General features: G+C 41.8%; 3 protein-coding genes across 6 annotated transcripts; 2 read left to right on the top strand and 1 right to left on the bottom strand.

Annotated features, from left to right (window-relative positions):
• The first annotated feature begins 4,333 nt into the window (after positions 1 to 4,333).
• On the top strand, positions 4,334 to 6,479 carry LOC101065554 (regulator of G-protein signaling 9-binding protein). The gene has a single exon (XM_011618584.2). It carries the CDS (start codon positions 4,973 to 4,975, stop codon positions 5,708 to 5,710), a length of 738 nt encoding a protein of 245 aa, XP_011616886.1. The 5' UTR covers positions 4,334 to 4,972; the 3' UTR covers positions 5,711 to 6,479.
• Positions 6,480 to 7,434: 955 nt separating this feature from the next.
• Positions 7,435 to 11,120, bottom strand: nudt19 (nudix (nucleoside diphosphate linked moiety X)-type motif 19). The gene is made up of 3 exons (XM_003977425.3): positions 10,226 to 11,120; positions 9,607 to 9,817; positions 7,435 to 8,789 (listed from the first exon to the last, which is right to left on the bottom strand). The coding sequence occupies exons 1-3, from the start codon at positions 11,003 to 11,005 to the stop codon at positions 8,596 to 8,598; spliced, it is 1,185 nt and encodes a 394-aa protein (XP_003977474.1). The 5' UTR covers positions 11,006 to 11,120; the 3' UTR covers positions 7,435 to 8,595.
• Positions 11,121 to 12,764: 1,644 nt separating this feature from the next.
• slc7a9 (solute carrier family 7 member 9) lies at positions 12,765 to 22,853 on the top strand. 4 transcript variants are annotated; one of them, XR_003890538.1, is made up of 14 exons: positions 12,770 to 12,859; positions 14,085 to 14,210; positions 15,469 to 15,616; positions 16,795 to 17,037; positions 18,703 to 18,828; positions 18,923 to 19,022; positions 19,357 to 19,401; positions 19,614 to 19,737; positions 19,889 to 19,992; positions 20,141 to 20,237; positions 20,419 to 20,568; positions 20,679 to 20,853; positions 20,954 to 21,072; positions 21,150 to 22,853. XR_003890538.1 is itself a non-coding variant. In XM_029846445.1 (13 exons), exons 2-13 carry the CDS (start codon positions 14,094 to 14,096, stop codon positions 21,019 to 21,021), a joined length of 1,497 nt encoding a protein of 498 aa, XP_029702305.1. In that variant the 5' UTR covers positions 12,765 to 12,859; positions 14,088 to 14,093; the 3' UTR covers positions 21,022 to 22,853. The 4 variants fall into 4 exon arrangements, 2 of the variants coding, with proteins under 2 accessions (XP_029702305.1, XP_003977475.1); XR_003890537.1 differs by having other exon boundaries at positions 21,147 to 22,853; XM_029846445.1 differs by having other exon boundaries at positions 12,765 to 12,859; positions 14,088 to 14,210; positions 20,954 to 22,853.
• Positions 22,854 to 24,837: the final 1,984 nt, after the last annotated feature.

Raw genomic sequence — 24,837 nt, 5'->3', positions numbered from 1 at the left:
TTAACATTATTAACGCCGTCTGCCTGGCACGTTTCTTTGGAACCATTTAATATGTTGCCACAGTTATGTCACATCATATATATGATTTATACTAAAAGTAATAGTGACAAAACAGTGTATAATATTGATTCTGTTTTTAGTGTCACATGTTCCTAAAGAGTCGATTATAAGGCCCCGAGCAGCAGCTTGACCCTTGGCTGTCCCATGTCTGCAGCTACGCAGTGAAAGCTTGTGGTCTCTGCCCTCTCCTGTCCTGGTTCACAGCCAATATCAGCTGTATGTTTGGCACTGATGCAGATAAAAAAATACCCAGCAATCCTCTAAAGCAGCTTAAAGGCTGACCGAGGATGGAGGCTCTTTCCATTTCCTCTCTCTCTCTCTTTCTGTCTACATTAGACTAACATCTGACTGCCATAAGAGCAGCCACAGTAGCATCGTGCAAACGTTCTGTTGCACCTTCCTAACAGCTTTCTACAGCACCACTGTGCACATCAGAGGATGCCAGAGAAAAGCAGGGCCACATTGTTTTAATGATGCAATCAGGATGTTTGCATTCCATTAAATAATGAATGCAAAGTGCTCATCTAAGAGATAAAGTCATATGGGATTTTGGGACCCTGTGTGCTTTATCATTTTGGTGCAGTCCACTTTTTTTTGTTGACGCACAAGCTTTTGGAGACAACTGAAGTGAATCAAATTGGAGTGGAAAGCAGAAAAGGCTTGAGGAAGTGAGGGGGAAAGAAGGTGTGGGACTCTGCATGCACTAGTGCAGAAAAGGATAGGGAGAATTAAAACAGAAATAAATGAGAGCAAGTGTAAAAGCAGGGCTGGTGCAGCCAAAGACTAGTGGGTTTAACAGTAGCAAAGATGGTCTATGGGCCGTCACAGAGCATGGAAAAGCCTTGTTAATCTCTAGAGAAAGACAGAGAAGAAGCCAGGTGATTTTCAGTGAGTGTTGGTTAATCAGTGACAAAACTAGGAGAGCGAGAATGAGGTATGATGAGAGACATGCTGCAAGGAAATATAACCAGATAATCAGATACACTTTAAGTATGGAGGGAGCTGCAAAACTGTCACATGTGCAGGTGAACATGCTTCCACTTGAGAGATGGAAAGGAGCAGATCTAATCGCTGCAGCTTTGTGAGCACATGTTCGGTTGGAGAGTGTCAGTCATCATAACACTACTGGAGACTGTTCATCAAGGAGAAGGTGGATATCGATCCTGCTGTGTCTCCTGGTTGCTCCTTGGCACGCAAAAGACTCAGAACCACTGTCTTGGTCCTGCTAATACTGCCATGTTGGGCATGTAGATGAACCCACACAACTGAGCTGTGGTACAGTTGCTGCTAAATTTAAGCAGGGCTTATTGCTGCTGCATCCATCTTGGCCTCATTTGCACAAATCCAAACTAGAAGCCGTTTAAAAGGATTTTTCTGGGAATTACAATCTGCTTGTTTTATTGGAACTGCAAAATAAAAACATCCTTGTGTTTTCTTGTTTTCCTTGTTCATGTTTTCAGTGCCACAGAAGTTCTGGTACTGGCGAGTCCCCAAATCATTATTAAAGTTGCTTGACTGGGCCTCTCAAACCACCTTTGCTGGCAGGAGTCCTCCATGCATGATAGGATTAGATCTAAGTATTGAGCAGCAGATGCGTCGATGGTCTTAAGTTAGCAAAGAAAGTAACACACCAAAGAGCCTGAGCCCAGACGTCCTGAAAATACTGCCAAGGCTGAGGCCACTTTAAAGGCCTTACTCACATTCTGCAGACTGTGCAGCTGAGAAAGATTCTGCTGAGTTCAACTCAGCACATGGATTTGAAGCAGGGATTAAAAAAAGAAACTTTTTTACGCTGCGTTTTAAAGTAGACATGAGTGGCATCCATCATTTTATCTGACCCCTTTCAGAAGGTGAATAACCAATGTGTAGATCTATTTTTAAAAGAAATTGCTTAGCTTCTGCGCAGAAATACACAGCCACACACACACACACACACACACACACACACACACACACACACACACACACACACACACACACACATAAATATGTGAGGAAAAGCCTTCCTTCAAAAACCCTTACATAAAAGTTGCATTGGCTCAGGCAAAAAATCATATCGTATTGTGTTTTTCTATACTTGCAGGGACATATTTTCAAGGTTGGGGCTGACTCATGGTTAAATCCACCTATGCGTGCTATGCTGTGTGTGTGAGGTTCATCAATAATTCATCAGATGTATCTCCTCTCTCTTGCACACACACACACACACACACACACACGCAGCGCCCACCTCCCTCTTTTCGAGAATCCAACTCAGCAATACCACTTAAATAAAGGAGCAAATTAGTTGAGTATAAATCTGAGACATGCTCAAATAATCTCTACTAACATTTTTATTGGCACCAAGCCGAAGTCATCTTTCCATCATGTAAGATTAACACACATCCAGCGTCAATTCCCTTCTGAAATGTTGATGTCTAAAATGAGATGTTGTCCACTACAGGTGCAGAGAGAGGATTCAGGAGTTGATCATATTTTCCACAGAGAAGCTTAGCAGCAATTTGAAGCATTTCAAGATGTTTATTTTTGTGTTGTGGGTATTTTTAAGTCAAACAATGTTTTTGTTGCACCACACTTATGTACATAGTGGTTTGTAGAGCTTTTCACTGGGATTAAATGTCCAGATAACATGTCCATTTCTAACATGTGCATTTTTGCACTTGCAGAGAAAATACTATTTTTGACCCTTTTATACCACTATCTCACATTAAATGTACACAGTCTGGCTCTTATTGCTCCTTAAACAACATTTTCTATATGAGAGAAAATGATAGGGGCCTCCATTAAAAGATACATTAGAGGGCATTAGATAGCTAACCCCAGGAACTTTAGGAATTGCTAATCTGGATTACAGCCTTTCTAGATAATTTCATGGCATCATTTGCCAGCCCTATACCTAAGTTCTAAAGCATCAACCTTGGTTTCCTCTCCAGTTTAGCCTCTGTAGCTTGGGGATATCTGTCAGGGATTTCTCAACACAATTCAAATTCACATAATTCAGTGTTACAGGCTGAGATAAACAAACAAATAAATAAAGTCTCCTCCTGTACTTTCTGTTGCATGAAAAATCCTCTGCACAAATGTGCCTCAAATATGTCATAATATTGTGCATGTGTAGGGTATCATCGTGTCTAATGTGGGATTTTCACTTCTGAAAATCTCTTCATCCTTTGACTGAACAAGCCTCCTACCATCAAGCTGTGCTCTACATGTCAACAACACACAGCCCAGAATGCAAAATTAATTAAAATTAAATCTTCTTTACAGAAGACAGTTGAGTTTGGCATCTACCTTATTTACTGTTCTTATTTACTGGTGATCAGAGAGCGAGCTCAGATGTACAATCAGCATTAATATACAGTAAATAATAATAATAATAATAATAATAATAATAATAATAATAATAATAATAATAATAATTTTTATTTTATATTTTAACATTCCACATTCATGAAATGCTGATAACTGAAAACCTGAAAAAATCCAATCAAATCAAAAAGAACAGTGCTTGCCAAGAGATGAGAGGTTGTCATGGAGACCTACTTCAAGGGAAAAAGATGCATTTGCCAAGATCTTCGCAAAACATGTGACTCGGTCAAGATATTTGTTCTTAGACATCAACACCCAACAGCATTAAACATGAATACATGTGAATTTGCTCATATCCACGTTCAACACCTGTGATGGGAACTTTTTGGAGATAAACAGATTCTCAGCAAACGGTGCCAGTCGTCCTGACATCCTCTGCTTCATTAGGATCATTAGGTCTCGTCCGCTTCAATAATTCAAAAAGAGCAAACCATGACAACAGCTTGATACATCTCTTGCACTCAACACAGCAGGGGGCCAAGAGGCAAACGGCACATTAACCAGCCGGTGCTGTGTGCGAAGGCTGGTCTGGGCCTGCAAGACCATTAAAAAAGAGAATAGAGTGGGTGGAATGATGATTTAGAAGCAATCTGACAGTTTTCATTTATGTGTGATCTGTGAAGGCAACACATCAGCTCAGAGAATGGTGCCGACATCTCTGAATAAAAACAAGCCTTTACTCTTTGGTCTGGGTGATGAGGCTGACAATTTTATTCCACGATCTTAATGAGAACTGGCAGGCTGTGATTTGACGTCCTGACTGACAGAGCCCAAGCCCCGCTAACACGAGGACGGTCCGGCCAATGGCGGCTCACCTGGATCTGGAGCGCTGTGCCAGCGAGCCAATAGGATGGCGCGGGATCATTCACTGCCTACATGGCCGTGATCAGCGCGCACATGTGACCAGGGAAGACGCTTACTGGTAGGCCTATTTAAACATCATTGATTGGGCGCAGAAGTGGACAGCGCTCTTCCTTCGGATAAACAAAGCAAAAAAAAGGATCCTTTTATTTGTTAAGGACATTTTGTCGCCATTTAGAATTCAACCGAATTTCTCCACGAGATCTCATTCTCTCGTGCGCGCGTTATCATTGCTTACCAGGGGACTGATTTTACGACGCTCACCACAACATCTCTATTTCTCATCTCCAAAGGCTGAGGCGTGGATGGATGCCACCTGTAGCTAATTCCCATTTTCTGCCCCACAGAAAAGGAGGAGTTTGTCATTACCCCCCCGTGTCTCATCGGCATCCGCGCCCCTTCAGTGGGGTTTGATCTCCAGTGGTGTAGCTCAAAGGTACCGCAAAGCCATTTACGGACGCATTAATTTCTAAGCTGCTCGGTGTCTGCTTGCTGACAGGAAGGACGATGGATAGAGAGGAATTTGCACTGACCAGTACGTTGAGGGGATTTGTAGAGCTGGAGGTGTTCTGTGGAAACTAAGGACAGAGACTAACGTCCCGTCAGTTGCAGCGCGTCGTTTCTCCCCGCGCATCTGTTTATTCGTCATATTTATCGAGTAGCTTGATATTCTTTTATCATTATGGGGAAAGATGAGTGCAAAACAATGCTGGATGCTTTGAACAAAGTGACCGCCTGCTACAGGCATTTAGTCATCGCCCTCGGAAGCACTTCGGACTCCCAGAACCTGCGAGAGGAGCTGAAGAAGACCCGCAAAAAGGCGCAGGAGTTGGCCGTGGCCAACAGGACTAAACTGACCTCTCTGCTCAAAGACAAGAGCATCAGCAAAGACGACCGCGCCGAGTACGAGCGGCTGTGGGTGCTGTTCTCCAGCAGTATGGAGCTCCTGGAGGTGGACATGAAAAGGTCCCTGGAGATAGGGCAGGATTTCCCCCTCAAGGTGCCGACCCGTCACCTTATCCAGACGGGAATGACCGGCAGCACCACCACGGTGGCCGCCCGTGCAATGAGCGTGCAGAACATGAAGTACGAGGCGGACAGCAACATCGACACCACCGACCTGCGGGAACTGCGCTCCGAAATCAGCCAGGTGAGCCAGATGATGGAGGAGATGGAGATGAAGGTACAGGTGGCTCCATGGGCTGTGGAGGCAAAGCAGGAGGCAGGCGCGGAGCTCAAGTCCAACATGAGTGTGGGGAACTCCTCCGTGGGGGTGATCTCCATCTGCGAGGAAGAGCCCAAGGAGGAAGAAGCAGGGGGCAGCAGGGATGCTGGCCTGGCCTCCATCTGTGCGGTGGCTGGCTTCTTCGTTATCGTCGCCGTAGCGGTGGTTCTGGGATATTTAGTCATCAATATGTAACCTGCCTGAACCTGCAGGCCCACACAGGAAGACTTAGTACCGGGAGCCATGAGGGGCCCCAGAGGCAGGAGGTGCTGGACGCAAGGGGAGAAAGGGCTGTTTTATGGGTATGAGACAAAAGTTAAAGGGTTGTGCTAGATAGAATGTAGATGTGTGTGTCAATCAGCAGAAAGTAAGAACTCTGTAAATCATTAGGGTGCCTATTTTTAAAGAGGGCAATGGGTCATAGTATTTTTGGAAGAAGTGGGAGGAAAATTACGTGACAGTGTCTGGCCATCATCTGGATGATACAAATAACACGTAATCCAAGTGGATTAGTGGAAAAGCTGAAGCGTAAATGTAGCCTACTGTTAAGTATTCCCCCTGTCCACGTTCTGCTGATTGATGCTTTCAGTTTATGAATTCCAGACTCACCAATTTGCATCCCCAGGAAGAGAAATAGGTTTGGAACGGTATAGAGTCTGTTATAGATGAGCTCCTCACATGCACACACTGTGCATGTAACCAAACTGTTCCATACTCTTGTTTGCACAGCTTTAACACACAGATGCCTGCACAGGCAGATTGTACTCTTTGCTTCACTGCATCGAATCACAATGTCCTTTTATGAGAGCTGTGGAACCGAACCGATAACAAGCCTGTCTGGTCCGGATTTTTACTGTGCTGAATGTACATAATGTAACATGTGAATAGAGGGTTTCTATGACAGATCACTGTGTTATATATTGGACATTTATATTTATTTTAATAAAATTATAAAACACTTCGATAATGTTGGCGTGTAGTTTGCAGGAAATACAGGTTTGCAGTGACATACATTAGATGCCATATTGGGATGGGGGGGTGTGTATCTTATGTGTAAGCACCTTTGTGATAAAATAGTGATTTTTACAGAGGGTCAACAGATGCTTTATCTCCCTAATGGATTTAGTTGTAAGAGTCTTTGAAGGTATTTGTGGCCTGTTATGTAGGTGAGCCAAAGACTCTCAGCTAAAGCCTCCCCTTCGTCAGTGAAAAAATAATTCTGCATGTGATATTTACGTTAATGTATCTTTTCCTTTCAACACAAGCAATCATAATGCAAAATCATGCAAAGCTCACTGAGCAGACTTGTGACTATTAAGGATTTAGTGAAGAGTAAAAGAAGCATTCCCTAAAGCCTTGACTGGACCATTAAACGCAGGACCAGTTTTCCAAAGACGCTCGTTTGAAGTGTCCTTGAAATACAATAAATCCCTTACTGGGATCAGCTTCAGATGCTGCTTTAGTGCTCCAGGTTAAAGGGCACAGTAAGAAATAGGGCTTTTTGCCAAACTCTCTTTGTTTGCTAGAGTATTGATCATGTAATATTGAGCCAGTCCATGATCACCGTTCATCAATGAATCCTGGAGAAACTGGAGTTTACAGCATTGCTGCAGCTGCTAAAGCCACGCTGATGAACTGACATTTGAAATATGAGCGAGATACAAAAATTGCTTAAGAACATTTTACTCTTTAGTGCAAATGTAGAGTTATGTACATTTACTATTGGTTGACAGCAAAGCCAGTCTTTTATACGCAGCAGAAAGATGATAATGAATTCAGAAATCTCATCCAGAATTACTCAGACTCAACATGAAGTCAGCTGAGAAATGAGGACTTCACCCATCACCTCTGTCCATCCTTGAAAAATATGGTTAAAACACCCGTGTTATTTGGACACAACTGAAGGTTTACTACGTTCATTCATCTCAAAGGATCAATTTTATTTTTCATTTTGCAAAAACTCAAAATCAAGCTGTCCGCAAGAGAACCTTTATTAAATATACATTATGTGTGTAAAACAACACGACTTCACTCTCATATGTATGATTTCTAATCTTTCTTTAATCCTTGTCCACATTATGATCCGCTGATATCTGATAAATCTCTGAAAATCAGACTGAAAACTGTCCTCATCGGATCCAAAAATAACATTGTTTTATTAAACATGAGAAAAGGAAAGTGTTTTAAATAGCTGTTAGAACAGTTTGTTATAAACATGAGGAGACAATCAAAGGTTCAGGAGTTTCAAAAATGACTTTAAAAATCTCTCAAGCAGGCAGCTTCCCAAAATAGATACACTGTCAAACTTTTATGCTTCATGCTTCATTTGACCTAAAGACCGATACTTTAGGGCTGAGTAAATCGCATTTCTTATGTGAACAGTTCAGAGGCTATAAAGTTAAAAGATGCACCATTATCAGCTCTGTTCCGTCGCTTGGAAATTGCATGAACTGCTCTGCCTCTTCTGGATGAAGGTGGTGGGCTTGTGAGGCTGTGAGTTGCCATAGAAACACTCTACATGCTTTCCAATGGAGATGTCAACAGAACGATGACGGGTGTTCTGTCTCCGGGGTCCAGCAGAGGCTGCTTCCTCCCAATAGCCACGACATTGCAGATCACCAGATGTGACCACCCAGCAAATAGAGCAGACAGATTTGTGTTGATGCTCTCAATAACTCATGTTCAAACAGGAACCCAGCCACTTGGTGAGTGACATGTCCCCTACACACCCAGCAGGAAACTGGCAGAAGTTTCCATGATACTGGAAATAAAAGCTGGTAAAATGGTAAAACCTCTGATGCCTCCATCAATATAAGGGTACAAAGAAGGCATATCAGTTATAAACACTGATTATGATTGTGATGAATAGAATAAAAACTAGCAACTATTTCTCTCATTTCATTGTTGCTGTGTGATTTAGGACGCCATATTTTGGCGAGACATTTCCCATCAGAGGTCTGTTCTTGCTCACTGACCAGACTGGCACCATCACAATTCTGTGGCACTTGAAGGAAACTTTAACACAGTGATCATTCAGAATGTCTATGTAGATGTTGTAGATTTGGAGCTGCGGAGTTGCGTCAAAGGTGACTGTTTGGATCATGAGAGCCGACCGGTCCTGTAACAGGTGCCAGGTGATTGTACTTGGGTGTAATGCTGACCTGCAGATTTAAACTGTGGGAACCTAAAATCACCATGCGATGAAGTCCACAATCTTGTGCGCTCATTCCCTGCCTGGACTCTCCTGACGTGTCCATAGAATAGAGTTTGTCACCTGAAAGAAAGCAGATAAACTTGCTTTTAGTCACATTGTTGATGACATCCCATTCTAACCTCACCCTGCCGACCTTTAATCCTATTCCATCTGAGCGACCTGTTCAGTTTGACACGACCATGGCTGCGAGAGGGACCTTAGAAATGTTCATGCATGTGTTTAAGAACCCTGCACTGGTGATCACATACACAAGACATGGAAAAGTACCATTATTCCTGAAGTATTCAGCACAAATTCAGGCTAATTTAACAAAGCAATTAGTTATTTCAAAAATGTGTAAACTCACGATAAGACAATCTGAACTCAGTAACAGCGATTCAAAGTTACAACTTGATTTGTGATTACAGAATTCATTTTTGTATTATTAAAAAGCATCTGACTCAAAACAGAAAGAGTTTCAACCAGTTTTGGGGGCTTTTAACAAGGAAAATTAACATCATTCCTATAAAGGGATTAAAATAATTTCATTATCCAACAGGGTCCTCATCCCCTTCCTGATGTCAGTGACCACCAACGATAATATTAAGTGATACAGGATATCAGAGGATTCCAGCAGTTAGTTACAACTGAAGAAAACACCTCTAACACACAATTACAAAGAAGTCCAGATGACCTTTTCTAACCTGCAGATTATATTTCTTTCATCTGGTTGCCAGAGAACATTCATCAACAAATGTAAGAACAAAGACACTATTGGCTGACCTTTAACATACGGTAGTTAAAATGCTGCATGTCTGAGGTTTGGCTAAGTGTTAATACAGAATGATATGTTTCAGTACTGCTGGACTTTCATAATGGTGAGACAGGAGTTTCCTACCTGGCAGCAGAGAAACTGGTCTGTTGTGGTCATCTTTTGAGAGAACAGGCAGCCAGTGTTCACAGCCTTCGGTGGCACGCTTGCTAGAGAAGTTGTGAAGATCGAGTAGAAAAGGCAATTGACACATGCGGCTAAGTTCATAAAACTGTGGGGGGGCAATCCAAAACTGCTCCGCCTGGAAACTCTGAAGGATCTGCGACGGTGTGGACCACTGAAACAGACAGTGTTACAATATATGTTTTAAAAAAAGACCATCAGTACAACCACTCCTGAAGGAGACGGCAGAATATGTTTGAGGAGCTCACTATGTGCTCATCACTGAGGCTCCTGCTGAGCGTGGTGCCTTGTTTTTTATGAAAGTGACTGCTTTGTTGTGTCAGAGCTTGGGTAAAGGAAAAGAGTACTCAGTCTGCATTACGAAGATGTGAAACAAAATGATAAATTTAGAGACAAGTCCCCCGAGCTGACTGTCAAGGATGATGGATCATCATAATGCTACCATCTCAGCAGCTTTTTGAGGGCTTTACCCCAGTCCACAATAAACATAAGTCTTGCATAATAACCCAGTAGATCACGTTGCTATTGCCAATGTATGTATGGAATGAATGGGATTTATCACCTGATATTTCACAATTTCTTTTTCATCGTGTCGTGTGTGAGGGATGTCCTTCAGGCAGCAGATGAAAAACACGGTGTCAAACCTGCTCATGCCATATCGGCCTACAGGAGTCAACCAATTGCTCCACTCATGTAAAGCCCAGATGTTGGGCAACACTTGCAACTCCTTGCACATTCTGATGAAGTTTGACGGGTTTTCGTTCACCAGTGTTCTCCACTTGGACAGTTCGGTGCTGGGTATCTTCACTTCGTTATCTAGCAGTGGATGGGAGGCGCATGTGTCCTTCATGCTTCGAGACAAACTGGCCTTCTCCTGGTGAGACACCACAAGGAGCACACCAGATTCCTCAAAAGTCTCCCTCAAGGCGCAAATTCGAAATGCAACCTCTCCAGGGATTGGGGAGCCCAGCTTCACTCGGTCTGTGGCAAAGATTGGAGGTCGAGTCTCCAGATGCTGCCTGACATTTCTCAACCCAAAATTAGGAGGGTCAACCAACTGTTTAAAAATGTCCAACCATTCACTCGAGAAGTCCGAGGAGTCGACCACACCGCCTGGAAACACGTAAGCATTGGGCATAAATCCACTCTTACTACTTCTCTGGAGCATTAAAATGTCGTAATCAAAGCGGGGGTTGTGCGGCAGGTGTGACCTGCTGTCTAGCGGTGATCCCGGAGTGGCGGTCACCAGGGTCGTTGAAGATAAACAGTCCGCCCCGCGTCTGTGACCGGCGGCTAAGATGAGAGTGGCCGCCTCCTTCCAGTATTTCAGCGCTGTATTCATTGTGAAGCGGCTTCTTCCTTTTTCTCACTTGACATAAGGAAGCTGCTGGTCCTGCTGTACCCGCGTGCCCACAGCCTCGAGTGGTTTGTTTTTGCTGGAAGTGACGTCAAGACGCCAAATGCTTCCTTTGCACGCTTGTTGGAGCAGCTATTGCCACCTATTGGCCAAATGACCACATGAAACAGCGGTTCCATCTTTTGCATTGAGTGCAGCTTTCTCATTCTACTTTTTTACACTTTTTGATGCCAATCAAAAAACATTTTTTATTAAATAAAACGCAGAAAACCGAATTTTAGAATTCATTTTTGACAATTTATTAGCCTGTCCCCCACAAAAAACCCTCCAAAAACTGAACTAAACTGCATTAATATAGGATCTTTGATACAACCATTTTTTCCATTATTTCGTGATCCTTGAAATATTTCTACACTATTGATTGTAGTCCACCTGTGGTAAATTCAGATGATTGGGATTAATCTGGACAGACATTGTAATTATAAAGCCTCACTGCTTGACAAAGCATGTAAGAAAAAAACCAAAGAAATTAGCTTGAGAGATCAGCCTCTGAAGCTCAGGGGAAAGCCATTTAGACAAATATCTAGTGAAGGCTACAAAATATTTCTGTTGCTTAATGTTCACGTGAGTGCAGGCCTCATCATTCTGAAATATAGATTTGGTACAACCAGGACTCTTGATGAAATAAAGTTCTAGAAGAATATCTGTCATTGTTGCACTGAAGTATGGCTCCAGTAAGACACAAAAAACCTAACTGGGGAAATAGGATGCTCTGCTGGAACCAATGTTTTGAATTTTCTTGGCTTGAATTCTAAGCAACAGGTATGAAACCAGGCTTTCCTGCTCACCTGTCCAAGGCCACAGGGAGGCTTTGTGGGGTCAGCATTATGCTGTGGGGGGTGTTCTTCAGCAGCTGGGGCAGGGACACTGGTCAGGGTTGAAAAAACACTGAATTTGAGCAAAATTCTTCACGAAAAAGACTTGGAACCCAAAGAGCACCGTGGGACAGGACTGTGAGCACGCAGCAAAGACAACAGGAGAGACAACTTGGAAAATCCACAAATGTGAATGTCCACAATTGTGAGTGTTCATAAGTGGACCAGCCACACTCACACAGTTATTGTACCTAAACTCTACAGAATGTGTTTGAAATAGGCTGTAAGTTATTGGTCAGAAGATTCTGATTGTTTCTCTGGGTTGCTGAGTTATTTTAATGTGTTCTTGGGTTTGTGGAAAATGGACTGTAATTTATGTACAAACACACATCCTTGTATTTCTATATTTGTGAGAACTTTCATTGACATAATGCATTTCCTTGTTCTTAACTCTAACCTCTAACCAACTCAAATCCAATTCTTAAACAGTCCTTTGAAGTTTTGGAGACCAGCTTATATGTCATCACGTCACAATATTGTCCTTATTTTTCTAGTAGAATGCGTATTTTGTTACTCAGTATTTAGCAAAAACCCACACACAATCACACACATGCTTGCACACGTACACACACTGTACCAGACAACAACCAATGGTTATTGACGGTGTACAACCGGTAAAGCCGGTTTAAAAGTGAGATTTCATTAGCTGAGAAAAAAAAAAAAAAAAAAGCCATACTGAAAGCACTTCATCATAGCTTCTTCAAATCACCTCCCTTCCAGAGCAACCCAGGAGGTCCAATCAGATGCAAGAACCTCCCCCTGGAGGAGTGTGTAGAGCTACAGAGAGCCTCAGGTCTTCTCTTGCACCAGACATTCCTGCGCTACCTCATTTACCCTGTTTCACTCTGCCTGGACTCAGAATAAACTACACACAGCGGGCGGAGGGTAGTACAGCATCACTCAGGTACTGTTCAGTAATGATTATGGTCATAGGCATTCAGTCTGGACGATGTTACAGTTGTAAATATTGTTCAATGCGCTTAAGTTAAACATTACATATATACCTTTTTAGAACTCAATTTCAAATGGAATGAAAATAAAAGTCATTCATTGGTCACATAAGGAAGTTAAATATTTCACTGACTCTTCTATGAAAAACTCAGGCAGGATAAAAATAAGCTTAATGTATGATCCTTGGTTGAGAGGTAGGAACAAGATATTCAAACATGACCATACAAATATTTAGGAAATAAGTAGCTCTCCAGTAACTTGGTGTTGTTGCTGTACAAAGATGCCATCCAGAAACTGACTGGTCAATGGCTAATTGTCATGTGCAGAACATGACCGTATCTTTAATTCACACTAATGTCAGGAGATTAACAGTGAGTGTATATTTAGTTTAGGACTGACATTCCAATTTTTCCACATTCACATTTTTAATCCAACTGTCCACTGTTGAATTTCAAGCTGGTTTTTAAGTCTGTTGTTCTATTAAGAGTCACTGTAGAAACATGGCAGAGCTGCTTTAAAATAACATAAATGTTACTCCTTAGTCCAAAAAGAAGTCAGTGGGTAGGACAATAATGTTAATATTGGTCTATATTATTGTCAGTATACACTTCTAGTATCTAGTATTTATAATGTAATATTAAAACTTGGCACATTTGTTCTGTCCAACACATGAACATCTGTCCTGACAGATCAGGACATGCTGTATTAAACCAGGTTTATGACAACAATCTGACTCAGTTCCAAGGCAATCTGTTTTACAGTTTTTTGCTGCATAACCCAAAATTTACTGCAGAGCATCAACTTTGTGTAAGCATATTCAGCTGAGCATGTTCTTATATTGTTATGACCAACACAATTGTCCTTTTACTGTTGCTAGTTTGTGCAAGTTATAAAATATGACCGACTATGAGGTGTTTTCTTGTATGTCATTATGAACCATGTCTGCTGCAGCCCTGTGAGGATCTGTCTGGTTGTGTTGCATCCACCCGAACCAGATGAACAGGCACCTTTAAGTGTCCTGTTGGACACAAAGATTGACCAGGTCAAATGACCTCTAAACCTTGCTGTGACCTCTGTACCTTCTGATGTGTCTGATGACATCAGACACTAAATGAAATTACTCTTCTAAAGCTTAAAGTGCTCAAATTTGATAGTCTTTATGTTTGGTGACACCTCAGCAGACTGAGATGGATAAAGAGAGCATCAAGGAACGGAAGGAGTCTCAGAACGGTTCCACCGGCCAAACCACAGACAGTCAGACCAAAGATGGCTTGGCCGAGAAGGCCACTGTGCTCCAGAAGAATGTGAGTAAGGCTGCGTGTCCTTGAGTTTCATTCCACATTTCCTGATGACTTTTTAAAAAAAAGGCTTTAAGACTGGCCACGGTACCAGGCAGTGCCACAGAAACTGTCTCCACCCATTAACGCCACAGTGATCCACTCAGGACCTCCTAAGCTGCATAAGCCAACAAGTGAATTTATGGTGACGGAGGAGATTTTGAATAAAATGTAGTTTATTCTGTAGTTTATAAACTATCTATCTATCTATCTATCTATCTATCTATCTATCTATCTATCTATCTATCTATCTATCTATCTATCTATCTATCTATCTATCTATCTATCCATCCATCCATCCATCCATCCATCCATCCATCCATCCATCCATCCATCCATCCATCCATCCATCCATCCATCCATCCATCCATCCATCCATCCATCCATCCATCTATCTATCTATCTATCTATCTATCTATCTATCTATCTATCTATCTATCTATCTATCTATCCATCCTAGGAGTAGATTTAAATAGCTATATAAATAGCTTGTCTTAAATAGCTTGTCTTAAATAGCTGCTCTTGTTTGATGGTTCTTTATCTGTTGTGTGTGTAATAAGATGTTTTATGAACTTGAAGCTCTTCTGGACCCAGGATGACAACAGGTGCATATAAAACTACCTGTTGTTGTCCTGGGTGCAATTTACCCGGTCTGTTATGACAGCTTATAAATCCTGATGTATAAAATGATCTCCAAATGTTATGGTTTCTCCATTTTAGTGAATTGTTTACAACCTATTAAAATATATTTAACATTTATTTCTGTAATATATTGTGTGATCGACATCATTTTCAGGCAACTATATGGAAGAAAACCAAAATTATGTCATTACATTTTGAAACTGGATCAAATTGAGCCGAAGACAACAGGAGGGTTAAGTCAATGATTATCTCTATACAAAGGTCAAGGACAGTAATGGTTGAACATTTATAGAAACTATGCCCTACCTCAGAAGTCACAGCTGTCCAAGGATGAAAATGCAAATGTGTTTAAATTGGCAATATAAGCATTTAACAAGCACCATGTGTGCATCAGCACTTTGAAGACAAACTCAACTTTTTGAAACCAAAGCCAGATAACTGGTATGTGAAGGAGGTAATAAAAAAGAATCAAAGCGAACCCAAGAGCAATATGGGATGTGTATGAATGGGATCACGGTCATTATTCTGTTGTCCTGGAACTCATGTCTTTATTGAAAGAGTTGTATTGTGCTATTTGCCACAGGTGGGGTTGCTCAGTGGCATCTGCCTGATTGTGGGGACGATCATCGGCTCGGGCATCTTCATCTCCCCGAAGGCCGTGCTGCTCTACTCTGGAGCCGTGGGTCCCTGCCTTCTCATTTGGGCCTCTTGTGGGGTGTTGTCCATTTTAGGTGAGTAATAGCATAGCAAACATTTCAGTTCTTTTTTTTCTTTATTTAGATTTCTGTTTTTTCAGAAAAGCTCCAAGCTTCACAAAGTCACTAATGAAGTAACTCAATCAAAAGGATTCATGATTTATAACAATTGCTGACAGAACTTTTGTTGGGTCCAAATTTAAACCCAAATTATTTTCAATTGTTTTGTAATATATTAGATACATGTTCCAGTTGCAGTATTTGATGCATTTTAAAAAATGATAATAAAAAGTGAAATAACATGCAGTAGATACCAGATAATGATAAATGTTTATGGCAACATATAGAAGATGCAGCCATTTTGCCTGTACTCTTGACACTGGTAAATGAGAATGTTTATCAGCCATATAAACTTTACAACCTTGTATTGATTCCTGATGCACCGATAAAGTTTGAGCATTTACTTTCTATGAGGGTTTTAAAACAAAAAAGATACTGTTCCGGCAAATATTTCACTCCCTGTTTATGACTTCAGGGACTGTTTAACTTATTTGGTTGGAGGAGAGAAAACACTTCAAATTCTATTTGTGATAAAGATATATAATATAGTAGTAAAATATGTTTTCCCCCAAGTCTATGACTTCTTAAGGGAAATTTAATAGAATTTCACAATGATTCAAACCTGTATTTTGACCTTGTTCCCAGGCTGCAACGCATGTAATCACAGTTAGGCTAGTTCAAATATCATCTGATGTTGACACACAGTAGCAGAACCATTTAAAATTGCTTAAATGGAAGAGAAAATTACTGTTTAGACAATGATGAAACTCACCAGGGTGAGGCAGGCACTAAAAATAACCCTAGCTATGAGAAATAACACATCACTCACAAGAATTCTGGAAGGAAGGAAGGTACCTATGTCACCTACAGGAACCCCCACAGACAGGGGGATATTCAAAGTCCACATACGAAGACCCTACATCTAGTACCAGGAACTGTCGTGCAATGTGGTGGTGTGCTAATCGCAGCCACCCCCCGAGTGCTTTTGTGCTACTGTTGCATTATTATGCTAAGGGATAAAGTTATTTATGCAGCTTTAGGATTTAAATTACAAGTGGCTTTAATAATGTTTAAAGACTTTTGAGGTTCTGTAATTTTTTGTTCTTTCCCACAAAAATCTATTCAAAAAGAATTTTTGTTGTATTGCCTCCCAGGAGCACTGTGTTATGCTGAACTTGGCACCACGATCGTCAAATCTGGAGGAGATTATTCTTATTATCTGGAGGCCTTTCACCCGATTGTGGCGTTCCTGTTCTCCTGGACCACTGTCATAGCCCTGAAGCCCTCCTCCCTCGCCATAATCACACTGAGCTTTGCAGAATACGCCTCGTCCCCATTCTTTCCTGGCTGCTCTCCTCCTACTATTGTTATCAAGTTCCTCGCAGCGACAGCAATATGTGAGTTGTATTTTACTTTGTTATCAGACAATCCGCCTGGGATCAACACATCAGTGTGTGTAAACTCATTCATCCAAATCTTCTTTGAAATCTCTGATAAATACTTGTAAATTATTACCCTGCTGACCCCCCAACACACACACACACACACACACACACACGCGCACACACACACACACACACACACACACACACACACACACACACACACACACACACACACACGCACGCAGAGTGCTGACCCCAAATATCAGTGACATCTTCCTGCTGACAGAGAACAAGGTATCTAAATTCTTGACACTTAACCCTCCAACTCCCTGTCCACTGGACCCTATCTCAACCCCCCCTCCTACAGACAGCAGCTACCACCACCACCCTGGTGATCACGCATATAATCACCTCTTCCCTCCCCGCCAGCACCTTTCCATCCATCATTCTGAAGCCGATCCCTGAGTTCAGGTCAAGAAAACCAAGTGGCCCCTCCCGGGAAGCATCCCTGTTGTCTGTGACGGAGCCCGAGGATCAGCTCGGTCTTCGGTTCTGCTCTCTCTGCTCTCTTTGTTTTGCTCAACTCACTGGCTGCATTTGATCCAGTCTACCAGCTCATCCTTCCCTCTCTTCTCCCTGGCCTGGGCATCAATGGCACTTTCCTGGTGCCCCCCAGCTGCTGCTCCTTCATTGACCACTGCAATGGCCTTCTAACAGGTGCACTAATGTGTGTGGTGAAGCTGCTTCAGATGGTCCAGAATATGGTGGTACATCTGGTCTTCAACCACTGATGTGGGTCCACACCAGCCCACTGCTGATGGCACTCTGGCTACCTGCATTCAGTTGAAGTCCCTTCTGCTGACCTACAGAGTACCAGCTGGATCTGCTCCTCTTAGTGAAACAGTCTTGTTGGAGTCCATCTGCCCCTCGTCTGCTGCGTTCCTCCCCTGATAAAGCCGTCTGTTCAGGCACAACAATCCAAACTTTTGTCATCCCGTGTTCCTAGATGGTGGACAAAATGCAATGAAGAGCAATTTTAAATTACATCATTTTAATATTGACAAAATAATCCAGATAAATATGTATACCATTAATCCTATCTTGCATTTTTAAGCTGTGGGGAGGACTAGATAACACAAGACATATTTGTAACCTTCTTCATGTCATTTCCGTCTTCACCACTAATTCATTTTTAGCTCATAATAATTTCAGGTTGCACCTAATTGCCCTCAGAACTGTTGGTTTTTTCATCAGCCATCTTCCTTTTGAAGCCCTGTTTGAGCCTCATTGTGTATTTAAAACACTGACTCAGAGGTTTTGTGGTATCCTCAAGATGCCTGTAGCTGCAGCATATCAATGACTTCTTCTCATGGAAACCTTTTAATTTCAAGTTGTTTCACTTTAAGATAAAGGAATGTTTCTCTCACCTCAGACCTGCATCCTCCTAAGGTGTTGGACAGCAACAAATGCTACAGGACATCAAAGCTGACCACACCATTAGTTTGTACTCGCTGGATGTTATAAACATAAAGTATATTTGACTCAGGCTGCGTGTGGCATATGTAGCACTGAATGTAAATGTTCTCAAATCTCATTTCTATCCTGGTAATGAATCAAGCATTCTAATTTCTATGTATTTCATTTGAGCTGATGGTGACAACTGCCTTCTTCTTTCAGTGTTGATTGTCACTGTGAACAGTTTGAGTGTCACGCTGGCAAACTACGTGCAGAACTTCTTCACAGCAGCCAAACTTTTTATCATCCTTGTCATCGCGATTGCAGGCATAGTTTTGCTTGCACAGGGTGGGTCCACAAACGCTCGCAGTCAAAACGCTGCTGTTGTTAACCCTTTGAAAAGTAACAACCTATACTTGTGTGTTGTTGTGTTTCTGTTCAGGAAAAACAGAAAATTTATCAAACGCATTTGACGGTGCATCAACGTCGTTCGGAGCCATCGGACTTGCATTTTACAATGGATTCTGGGCTTATGATGGATGGTAAAAGTGCAACCATTTCCTCTTTTCATAGTGAGATGTTCTTTCATTCTGTACCACTAGAGAGTGTAAAGTTTCAGAAATGAGTAAAAGTCTTAAAGATCACATAAGCAGATCCCACATTCTCACCTCTGCTCAGATTACTACAGCACACGCAGCTAAAGCTATAATGTTTACTCATCATATTCATAAGAATGTCTTAATTAAAAAGGAAAGCACTGAAATAAGATAGAACTTTTTGCATTGATAAACTTTCCTTTTTAAAATAAATTAAATGAGCATTTTTACAAAAATGTCATGAGTATTTGCAGCAGGCATATTCTGTTTTCTCTCTTAGGAATCAGCTGAATTTTATCACAGAGGAGTTGAAAAACCCACACAGGTGAGACCAACTATATTTCCATTGATTACATTTATTTGGCCTTTAATGTCAATAGCAGCTTGTCTGATAAAGCCTTGGAATGCCTTGGAATGCCTTTCCATGCACAGGACCTCATAAAGTTAGTCAAAAGGACCATGGCTTTTCAAATCCACAACTCGATCAATGAAGCATTTAGTCAGAAATGCTACAACTTTGTTTCTCCTCCATTAAAGGAATTTGCCACTGGCCATTCTCATCGGGATCTCCTTGGTCACTGTCTGCTACGTTCTGGTCAATGTGGCCTACTTCACTGTGATGACGCCGAGCGAGTTGCTACTGTCTCCGGCCGTTGCCATCGTAAGAAAGCGACAGCCGCCACTGTCAAATGAATGCCACCAAGCTGTAGTGTGATTCTACATGTTGATGGACCTAGTTTCAGCAGTGCGTGGAGGGATAAATCCATACAGTGTCCTAAACTGAAGTTTTGTTTTTCTCTGGGCCTCCGTAGACTTTCGGGGACAGAGTCTTTTACCCTCTGTCATGGGTCGTTCCGCTCTTTGTTGCTTTTTCTACTTTTGGTGCAGCAAATGGAAGCTGCTTCACTGCTGGCAGGTATGAAGAGTTCTCCTGTAATCAACACAAATCCTGGCTCTGCAATGTTTTTTCTTCTCAGGCTGTTCTGTGAGCACAAAGAGGCCACATCTGTGTTTAAAATGGAGAACCCCTCAGCAGCACTGTTCTCTGCTCACCTCTCTCACAGAATTTCATACGTGTCCAGCAGAGAAGGTCACATGGTCCAGATCTTGTCCTTCATTAGTCTGAAGCATTGCACTCCATCTCCTGCTATCATTTTCAATGTGAGTCTTGCATCAGTTTTAGTGAACTTTTCTTTCCTACTATTTACTTAAGACTCCTTTATTTTCTTGCAATTAACACTTAACTCATGCATCTTAATTCCATTTCCCTTGCTTGTGCCTGTTCAGATGTTTGTCTATGTTTTTTTCCTATTAAGCGCTTTCAGTTTTGTCTCTGTTTCAGGGTCTTTTGGCTATTTGCTACATTATTCCAGCAGACATCGGCATCCTCATTAACTACTTCAGTTTTGCCCAGTGGGGGTTCTATGGCATGTCAGCACTGGCCCTCATAGTCATGCGCTTCACCAGGAAAGACCTCCACAGACCAGTTAAGGTGAGTCTTACAACACCAACATGTTGGATTCTTGCCTTACTTGTTTTCAGTGACGATGCACCGTATTTGTTGCTTGGTGATTTTCTGATTGTGCTGTTTGGACCATTAAGGTTCCGATTGTTCTGGCATTTTTGCTGGGCCTGCTTTCCTGCTACCTCGTCCTGGCGCCCATCATCGATAAGCCTACCATAGAGTACCTCTACTGTTCTATCTTCATCTTCAGTGGAGTGATCTTATACTACTTTTTTATCCACCGAAAAGTCAAATGGGCACAAAGAGTCTCAAGTCAGTTATCTCCTAGTCCCTGGGACAAAAGCAAAGCCATATTACAGCCTCCATGCGTTTTTATTGTTGTGTTGCAATGATACTTTCTTTGGCCACATAGGACCGATAACCACCTATCTCCAGCTTCTGATGGAGGTAGTTCCCCCTGAGAAAACTGAAACCGACTGAGGTGGAGCAGACGGACCAACTCGAAAGGGTGTCAGGCCTGTGGCAAATTTGGTGAAAATGAAGTTGTTGTTGAATCCACATAAGTTCATTTGAAATCTGCCTTCATGTTAATTTTAACATCACAGCAGGTTGCATTTGGACTGAGCCCTTCCTGTCTGTTCTAGCAGCACTTGGAGAAACGATCACACGCGTCCTGCAGTGAGATCAGACTCACAGGACCATGTTGGACACAGAGTTGGACCTGTGTGTACATTTCATGTGTAGTAGTCACGTTCTTTGTCATCTTCTTATTCTTCGAAATCTTCTTCTTTTTTTTCTCCTTCTTCTTCTCTTTAGCATGCCAAAGATCTCACGATCTCATGTATAATACTGCTGCTGTGCATACGTAATCTTCCCCAATCTGCTTTATGGCTGGGGGGGATAAGGGATTGTAGGGAAAATGAAAGCATCATTGCTTTATTTGCTTGATAGTATCTCATATCATGTATGTGTGTAATGATGCTGATGGTGTTTCGCTCCCTTCCCACAGAAATGTGGAGTGTGCCGTGAGAGGACTCCCACTAAATGTTCAGTTTTACTGCGCTCACAGTGAAGATAAATGCTTTAAGTTAAATCATACTAAACAGACTTGTGCTTTGACTCTGTTCTCTGGTAATTTTAATGGATTATTAGCGTTATAGGCTATAAACACACACAGACGTCGCTGTCATAAAATCATCGCCTTTAACAACACGTTTGGTCTCCTGCTGAGCTCAACCTACGGAACAAGCATTGTTCCACTAGATGTCAGTACAGCACTGTCAAATGTCAGCTTTCACGAGAACCGGTACAATCGTGCAGTAAACGCATCTTTTTCAGCCTCATGCCTCGTCGGGATATTTTACTCAATAGCTTCTATAATTTAGTGCCTTGAAGGTGAAATTCGGCTTCACTGATCCTGCAAACCGTCATCCTTCCTGATGTTTTCATGGTTTGATGGAGGGGAAAGAAGTCAAGGTTATTTGCAAGTGTTTTGTCTACTTCTGCAGCACGATTCCCTGTTCATGAGCTTCAGTCGCTGATATATCCTGTGTTTTGTAAAGCTGCGATATTTACATAGCGGCACCTGAACATGATGTTGGAGCTCCTGTTGTCCAACCTGCAGCTCCTACCTTGAAAGTCTGATGTTTCCCCATTTCGGCTTCTCAACAGTCAGCTGAGATGGTTTTAACAATTTTAGTTTTAGAACCTGAGCAGCCCTAAATCTGCCGCAGTTTCCAATTCATTAGTTGCCAGCTCCAGTTTCTCTGAAAAAAGAGTTTTTCTAAAGGCTCAAACCTTTAGAAAAAAAAATAGCTTACCTGAGCAGCCGGGAGGAGAACATTCAATTTCTTTCTACCAATACAGTCACAGCTTTTTCTAACCTCCTCAGTCATTTGTTTACTTGCTAAATATTGCTAAAGCAACAGTTGCTGCACCGAACTCACCGTTCATTGTGACATGGAACAGAAGTGACCAGCAAGCCCGTTTTCACCTGAATTATTGTTTTTCAATCATTTGCACAGCTCTCATGTTTGATGATTTTGATGATTATCTTCCACTTTTTCCTTTTAAATCACAGAGGGTTTGTCCTAGAAAACTGTAACTATAGAGAAGTTCAGCTCAATATTTATATTGTAATAACGGAACAGACACATTTAAATGTGAGAGGAAAACTGTTTATATTTATTAAATGACTACAGCAGTCCTTTGGTTTTATTGTTTCATGTGTAGGTTGATTAAACATTAATGAATTCTGCAATATTCTGATGGACTACATGCACATAACATGTCTGCAAAATCACAGCACTTTCTATTTTAGCAGGATTTCAATAAAAGTTTTCAATAAGAATTTTAAACAGTTTCCCCTCTAACATTCTCGATATCTGACTTTATGGAAAGTCAGAAAAAAAGTGTCACTTAAACTCGAAGAGTGTGTTTAGCAGACTTGACCTAACTTCCTCCACTGGAGGAACACTTGAATAAAGAGCTGTGTAGAAATATTGCAGATTTATTTCATTTTTAAATTCTGCCACACTCCTGAGATTTGTGATCCACCTTCACCTGGCTGAGCCTCCACAAATGTCCTGGCAGTGACTCAAGTTCTAAAAACAATCTAAACATTTTCTTCATTTGAAAGACTTTGATTAAAATGACTTCAGGCTCAGCGGTGTTTCTGTAACAACAACAACGCTGATGTGCTATTGGTCTGGTCATATTTTAGATTTGATGGATGGATGGATGGATGGATGATGATGATGATGATGATGATGATAATGGGCTGTGTGAGAGAGGTTTAGTCCTGCTATCAGCTGCTACTGATGTTGCTTCCTCACCATCTGCTGAGGGTTTATGATTAGTGCCTTCTGATGACATCACAGTGGAGCAGTAGTCACCTGCAGCAGAATCCTAAACATCCCCGACTGGCACCGTTTCTCTCTCCTTTAAAGAATGCGTTCTGTTGCTGCTGTTGCTCCCTTCTTCCTGTTAACCTCTTCCCTCTCTTTACTTTTATGCACCCCCCCTCTCTCTTTTATCTCTCCTTCTGCTTTCTTTGATCTTCCTTCTCCTCCCCTCCCGTTCTGCTGAGGCTCTTTGCTAAACTTTAATTGAGCAAACTTTGCGATGGGGTCCTGATGCCACCATAAACAGTTGCTCAGGGGCGAGAAGAAAGATTCATCTGACTCTGCAAATATGTGTCGAACAACATGTTTAATTAATGTGGCCATATTTGCATGTTTGTGTTTATAGTTTCCTAATCTGCGTGAACACTATGTTATGCTGTGTTATGTTATACTGTGTATGAGTGTGTGTGTGTCTGTGAGAGACAGAGAGAGAGAGAGAATGTGCCTAAATTGGGAGTGGAATTTAAAAATGCTGAAGGAAAAAGATGCTTCCTACTTGTGTTGTTTGATTTTCTGGTTTCTGCCTTTTTGGTGGCTCTTTGATCAGCAGATAGACGACCTCCTGGCTGGTCACAATGACTTAACTGCACGCCGTGCATGGTGGGAGGCCACTGTGTGTGTTTGACAAATACAGCGCCCTGATTATGAGTTTCCTGACATGGCCATCCTTGTGAGGCCCTAGAACTTCATGTTAGCTAAGGTCAGGCAAGGTGTTGGATCAAGGATTTTTGTTGTGTTCTTCACCTATCCTTGTTGGTTGTCAGGTTTGGATGTGCTGATTGTGAAAGGAAGCAAGACTGAAAAAGAAGGAATAATATGTTGAGCTGCTCTTTAACACAACTTTAAATGGCTCCTTCAGGCTCCTGTCTGATGTTTTTATCTGCTTTTTATTGTGTTTGCACTACAGCTTCAACAACTGAGTTATGACCTGTCAGCCTCCTTGTCAAAAATGTCACGTCAATCAGTACTTCTAATAAGAAGTGTCATAAAAAGATGTCACGTCAATCAGCCACCTTAATAAAAAAGGACTTTGGACCACATCTAAGAGGGATCAATCAGCAGCAAGTGCAGCACCTCATGCTGGATGGCTCTCTCAGTTACTTCACAAAAATACAGGATAGCGAGAATAAACACAGAGGTGTTCATTATTCTCATTCACTCCATCGAGCTGAATGATATAATCTTGCTAATATTACCCCAAACTTATTTATGTATTTTTGACATGCAAACAGCCAGTCCTTAGGAATCAATCTTTCAAAACCACCTGACTAAGCTTTTAAACCTTTTTGGTTTTGATTTTCACTCTGAGGGTGAATCTCCAGACACAATGCCCGTCACGTCGGCAATAGCAGCAGGTCCGTCTCGCTGGGGACGGCATTAAAAGATAAGAAAG

Source organism: Takifugu rubripes, chromosome 13 (assembly GCF_901000725.2).
Source record: "Takifugu rubripes chromosome 13, fTakRub1.2, whole genome shotgun sequence".
NCBI lineage: Eukaryota > Metazoa > Chordata > Actinopteri > Tetraodontiformes > Tetraodontidae > Takifugu > Takifugu rubripes.
The sequence above is the reverse complement of the archived record's forward strand: the minus strand, read 5'-3'. Positions and strand labels throughout refer to the sequence as shown.

Bases quoted from the DNA above. Each gene is read 5' to 3' on its own strand.
- LOC101065554 (XM_011618584.2), top strand. From the start codon at position 4,973: ATGGGGAAAGATGAGTGCAAAACAATGCTGGATGCTTTGAACAAAGTG.
- nudt19 (XM_003977425.3), bottom strand. From the start codon at position 11,005: ATGAATACAGCGCTGAAATACTGGAAGGAGGCGGCCACTCTCATCTTA. The intron at 9,818-10,225 runs GTGATAAATCCC...TGTCTGTTTCAG, and splicing joins AAGAAATTGTGAAATATCAG to TGGTCCACACCGTCGCAGAT. The intron at 8,790-9,606 runs GTAGGAAACTCC...GCTTTCTTTCAG, and splicing joins ACCAGTTTCTCTGCTGCCAG to GTGACAAACTCTATTCTATG.
- slc7a9 (XM_029846445.1), top strand. From the start codon at position 14,094: ATGGATAAAGAGAGCATCAAGGAACGGAAGGAGTCTCAGAACGGTTCC. The intron at 15,617-16,794 runs GTGAGTAATAGC...ATTGCCTCCCAG, and splicing joins TGGGGTGTTGTCCATTTTAG to GAGCACTGTGTTATGCTGAA. The intron at 19,023-19,356 runs GTAAAAGTGCAA...TTTCTCTCTTAG, and splicing joins TTCTGGGCTTATGATGGATG to GAATCAGCTGAATTTTATCA.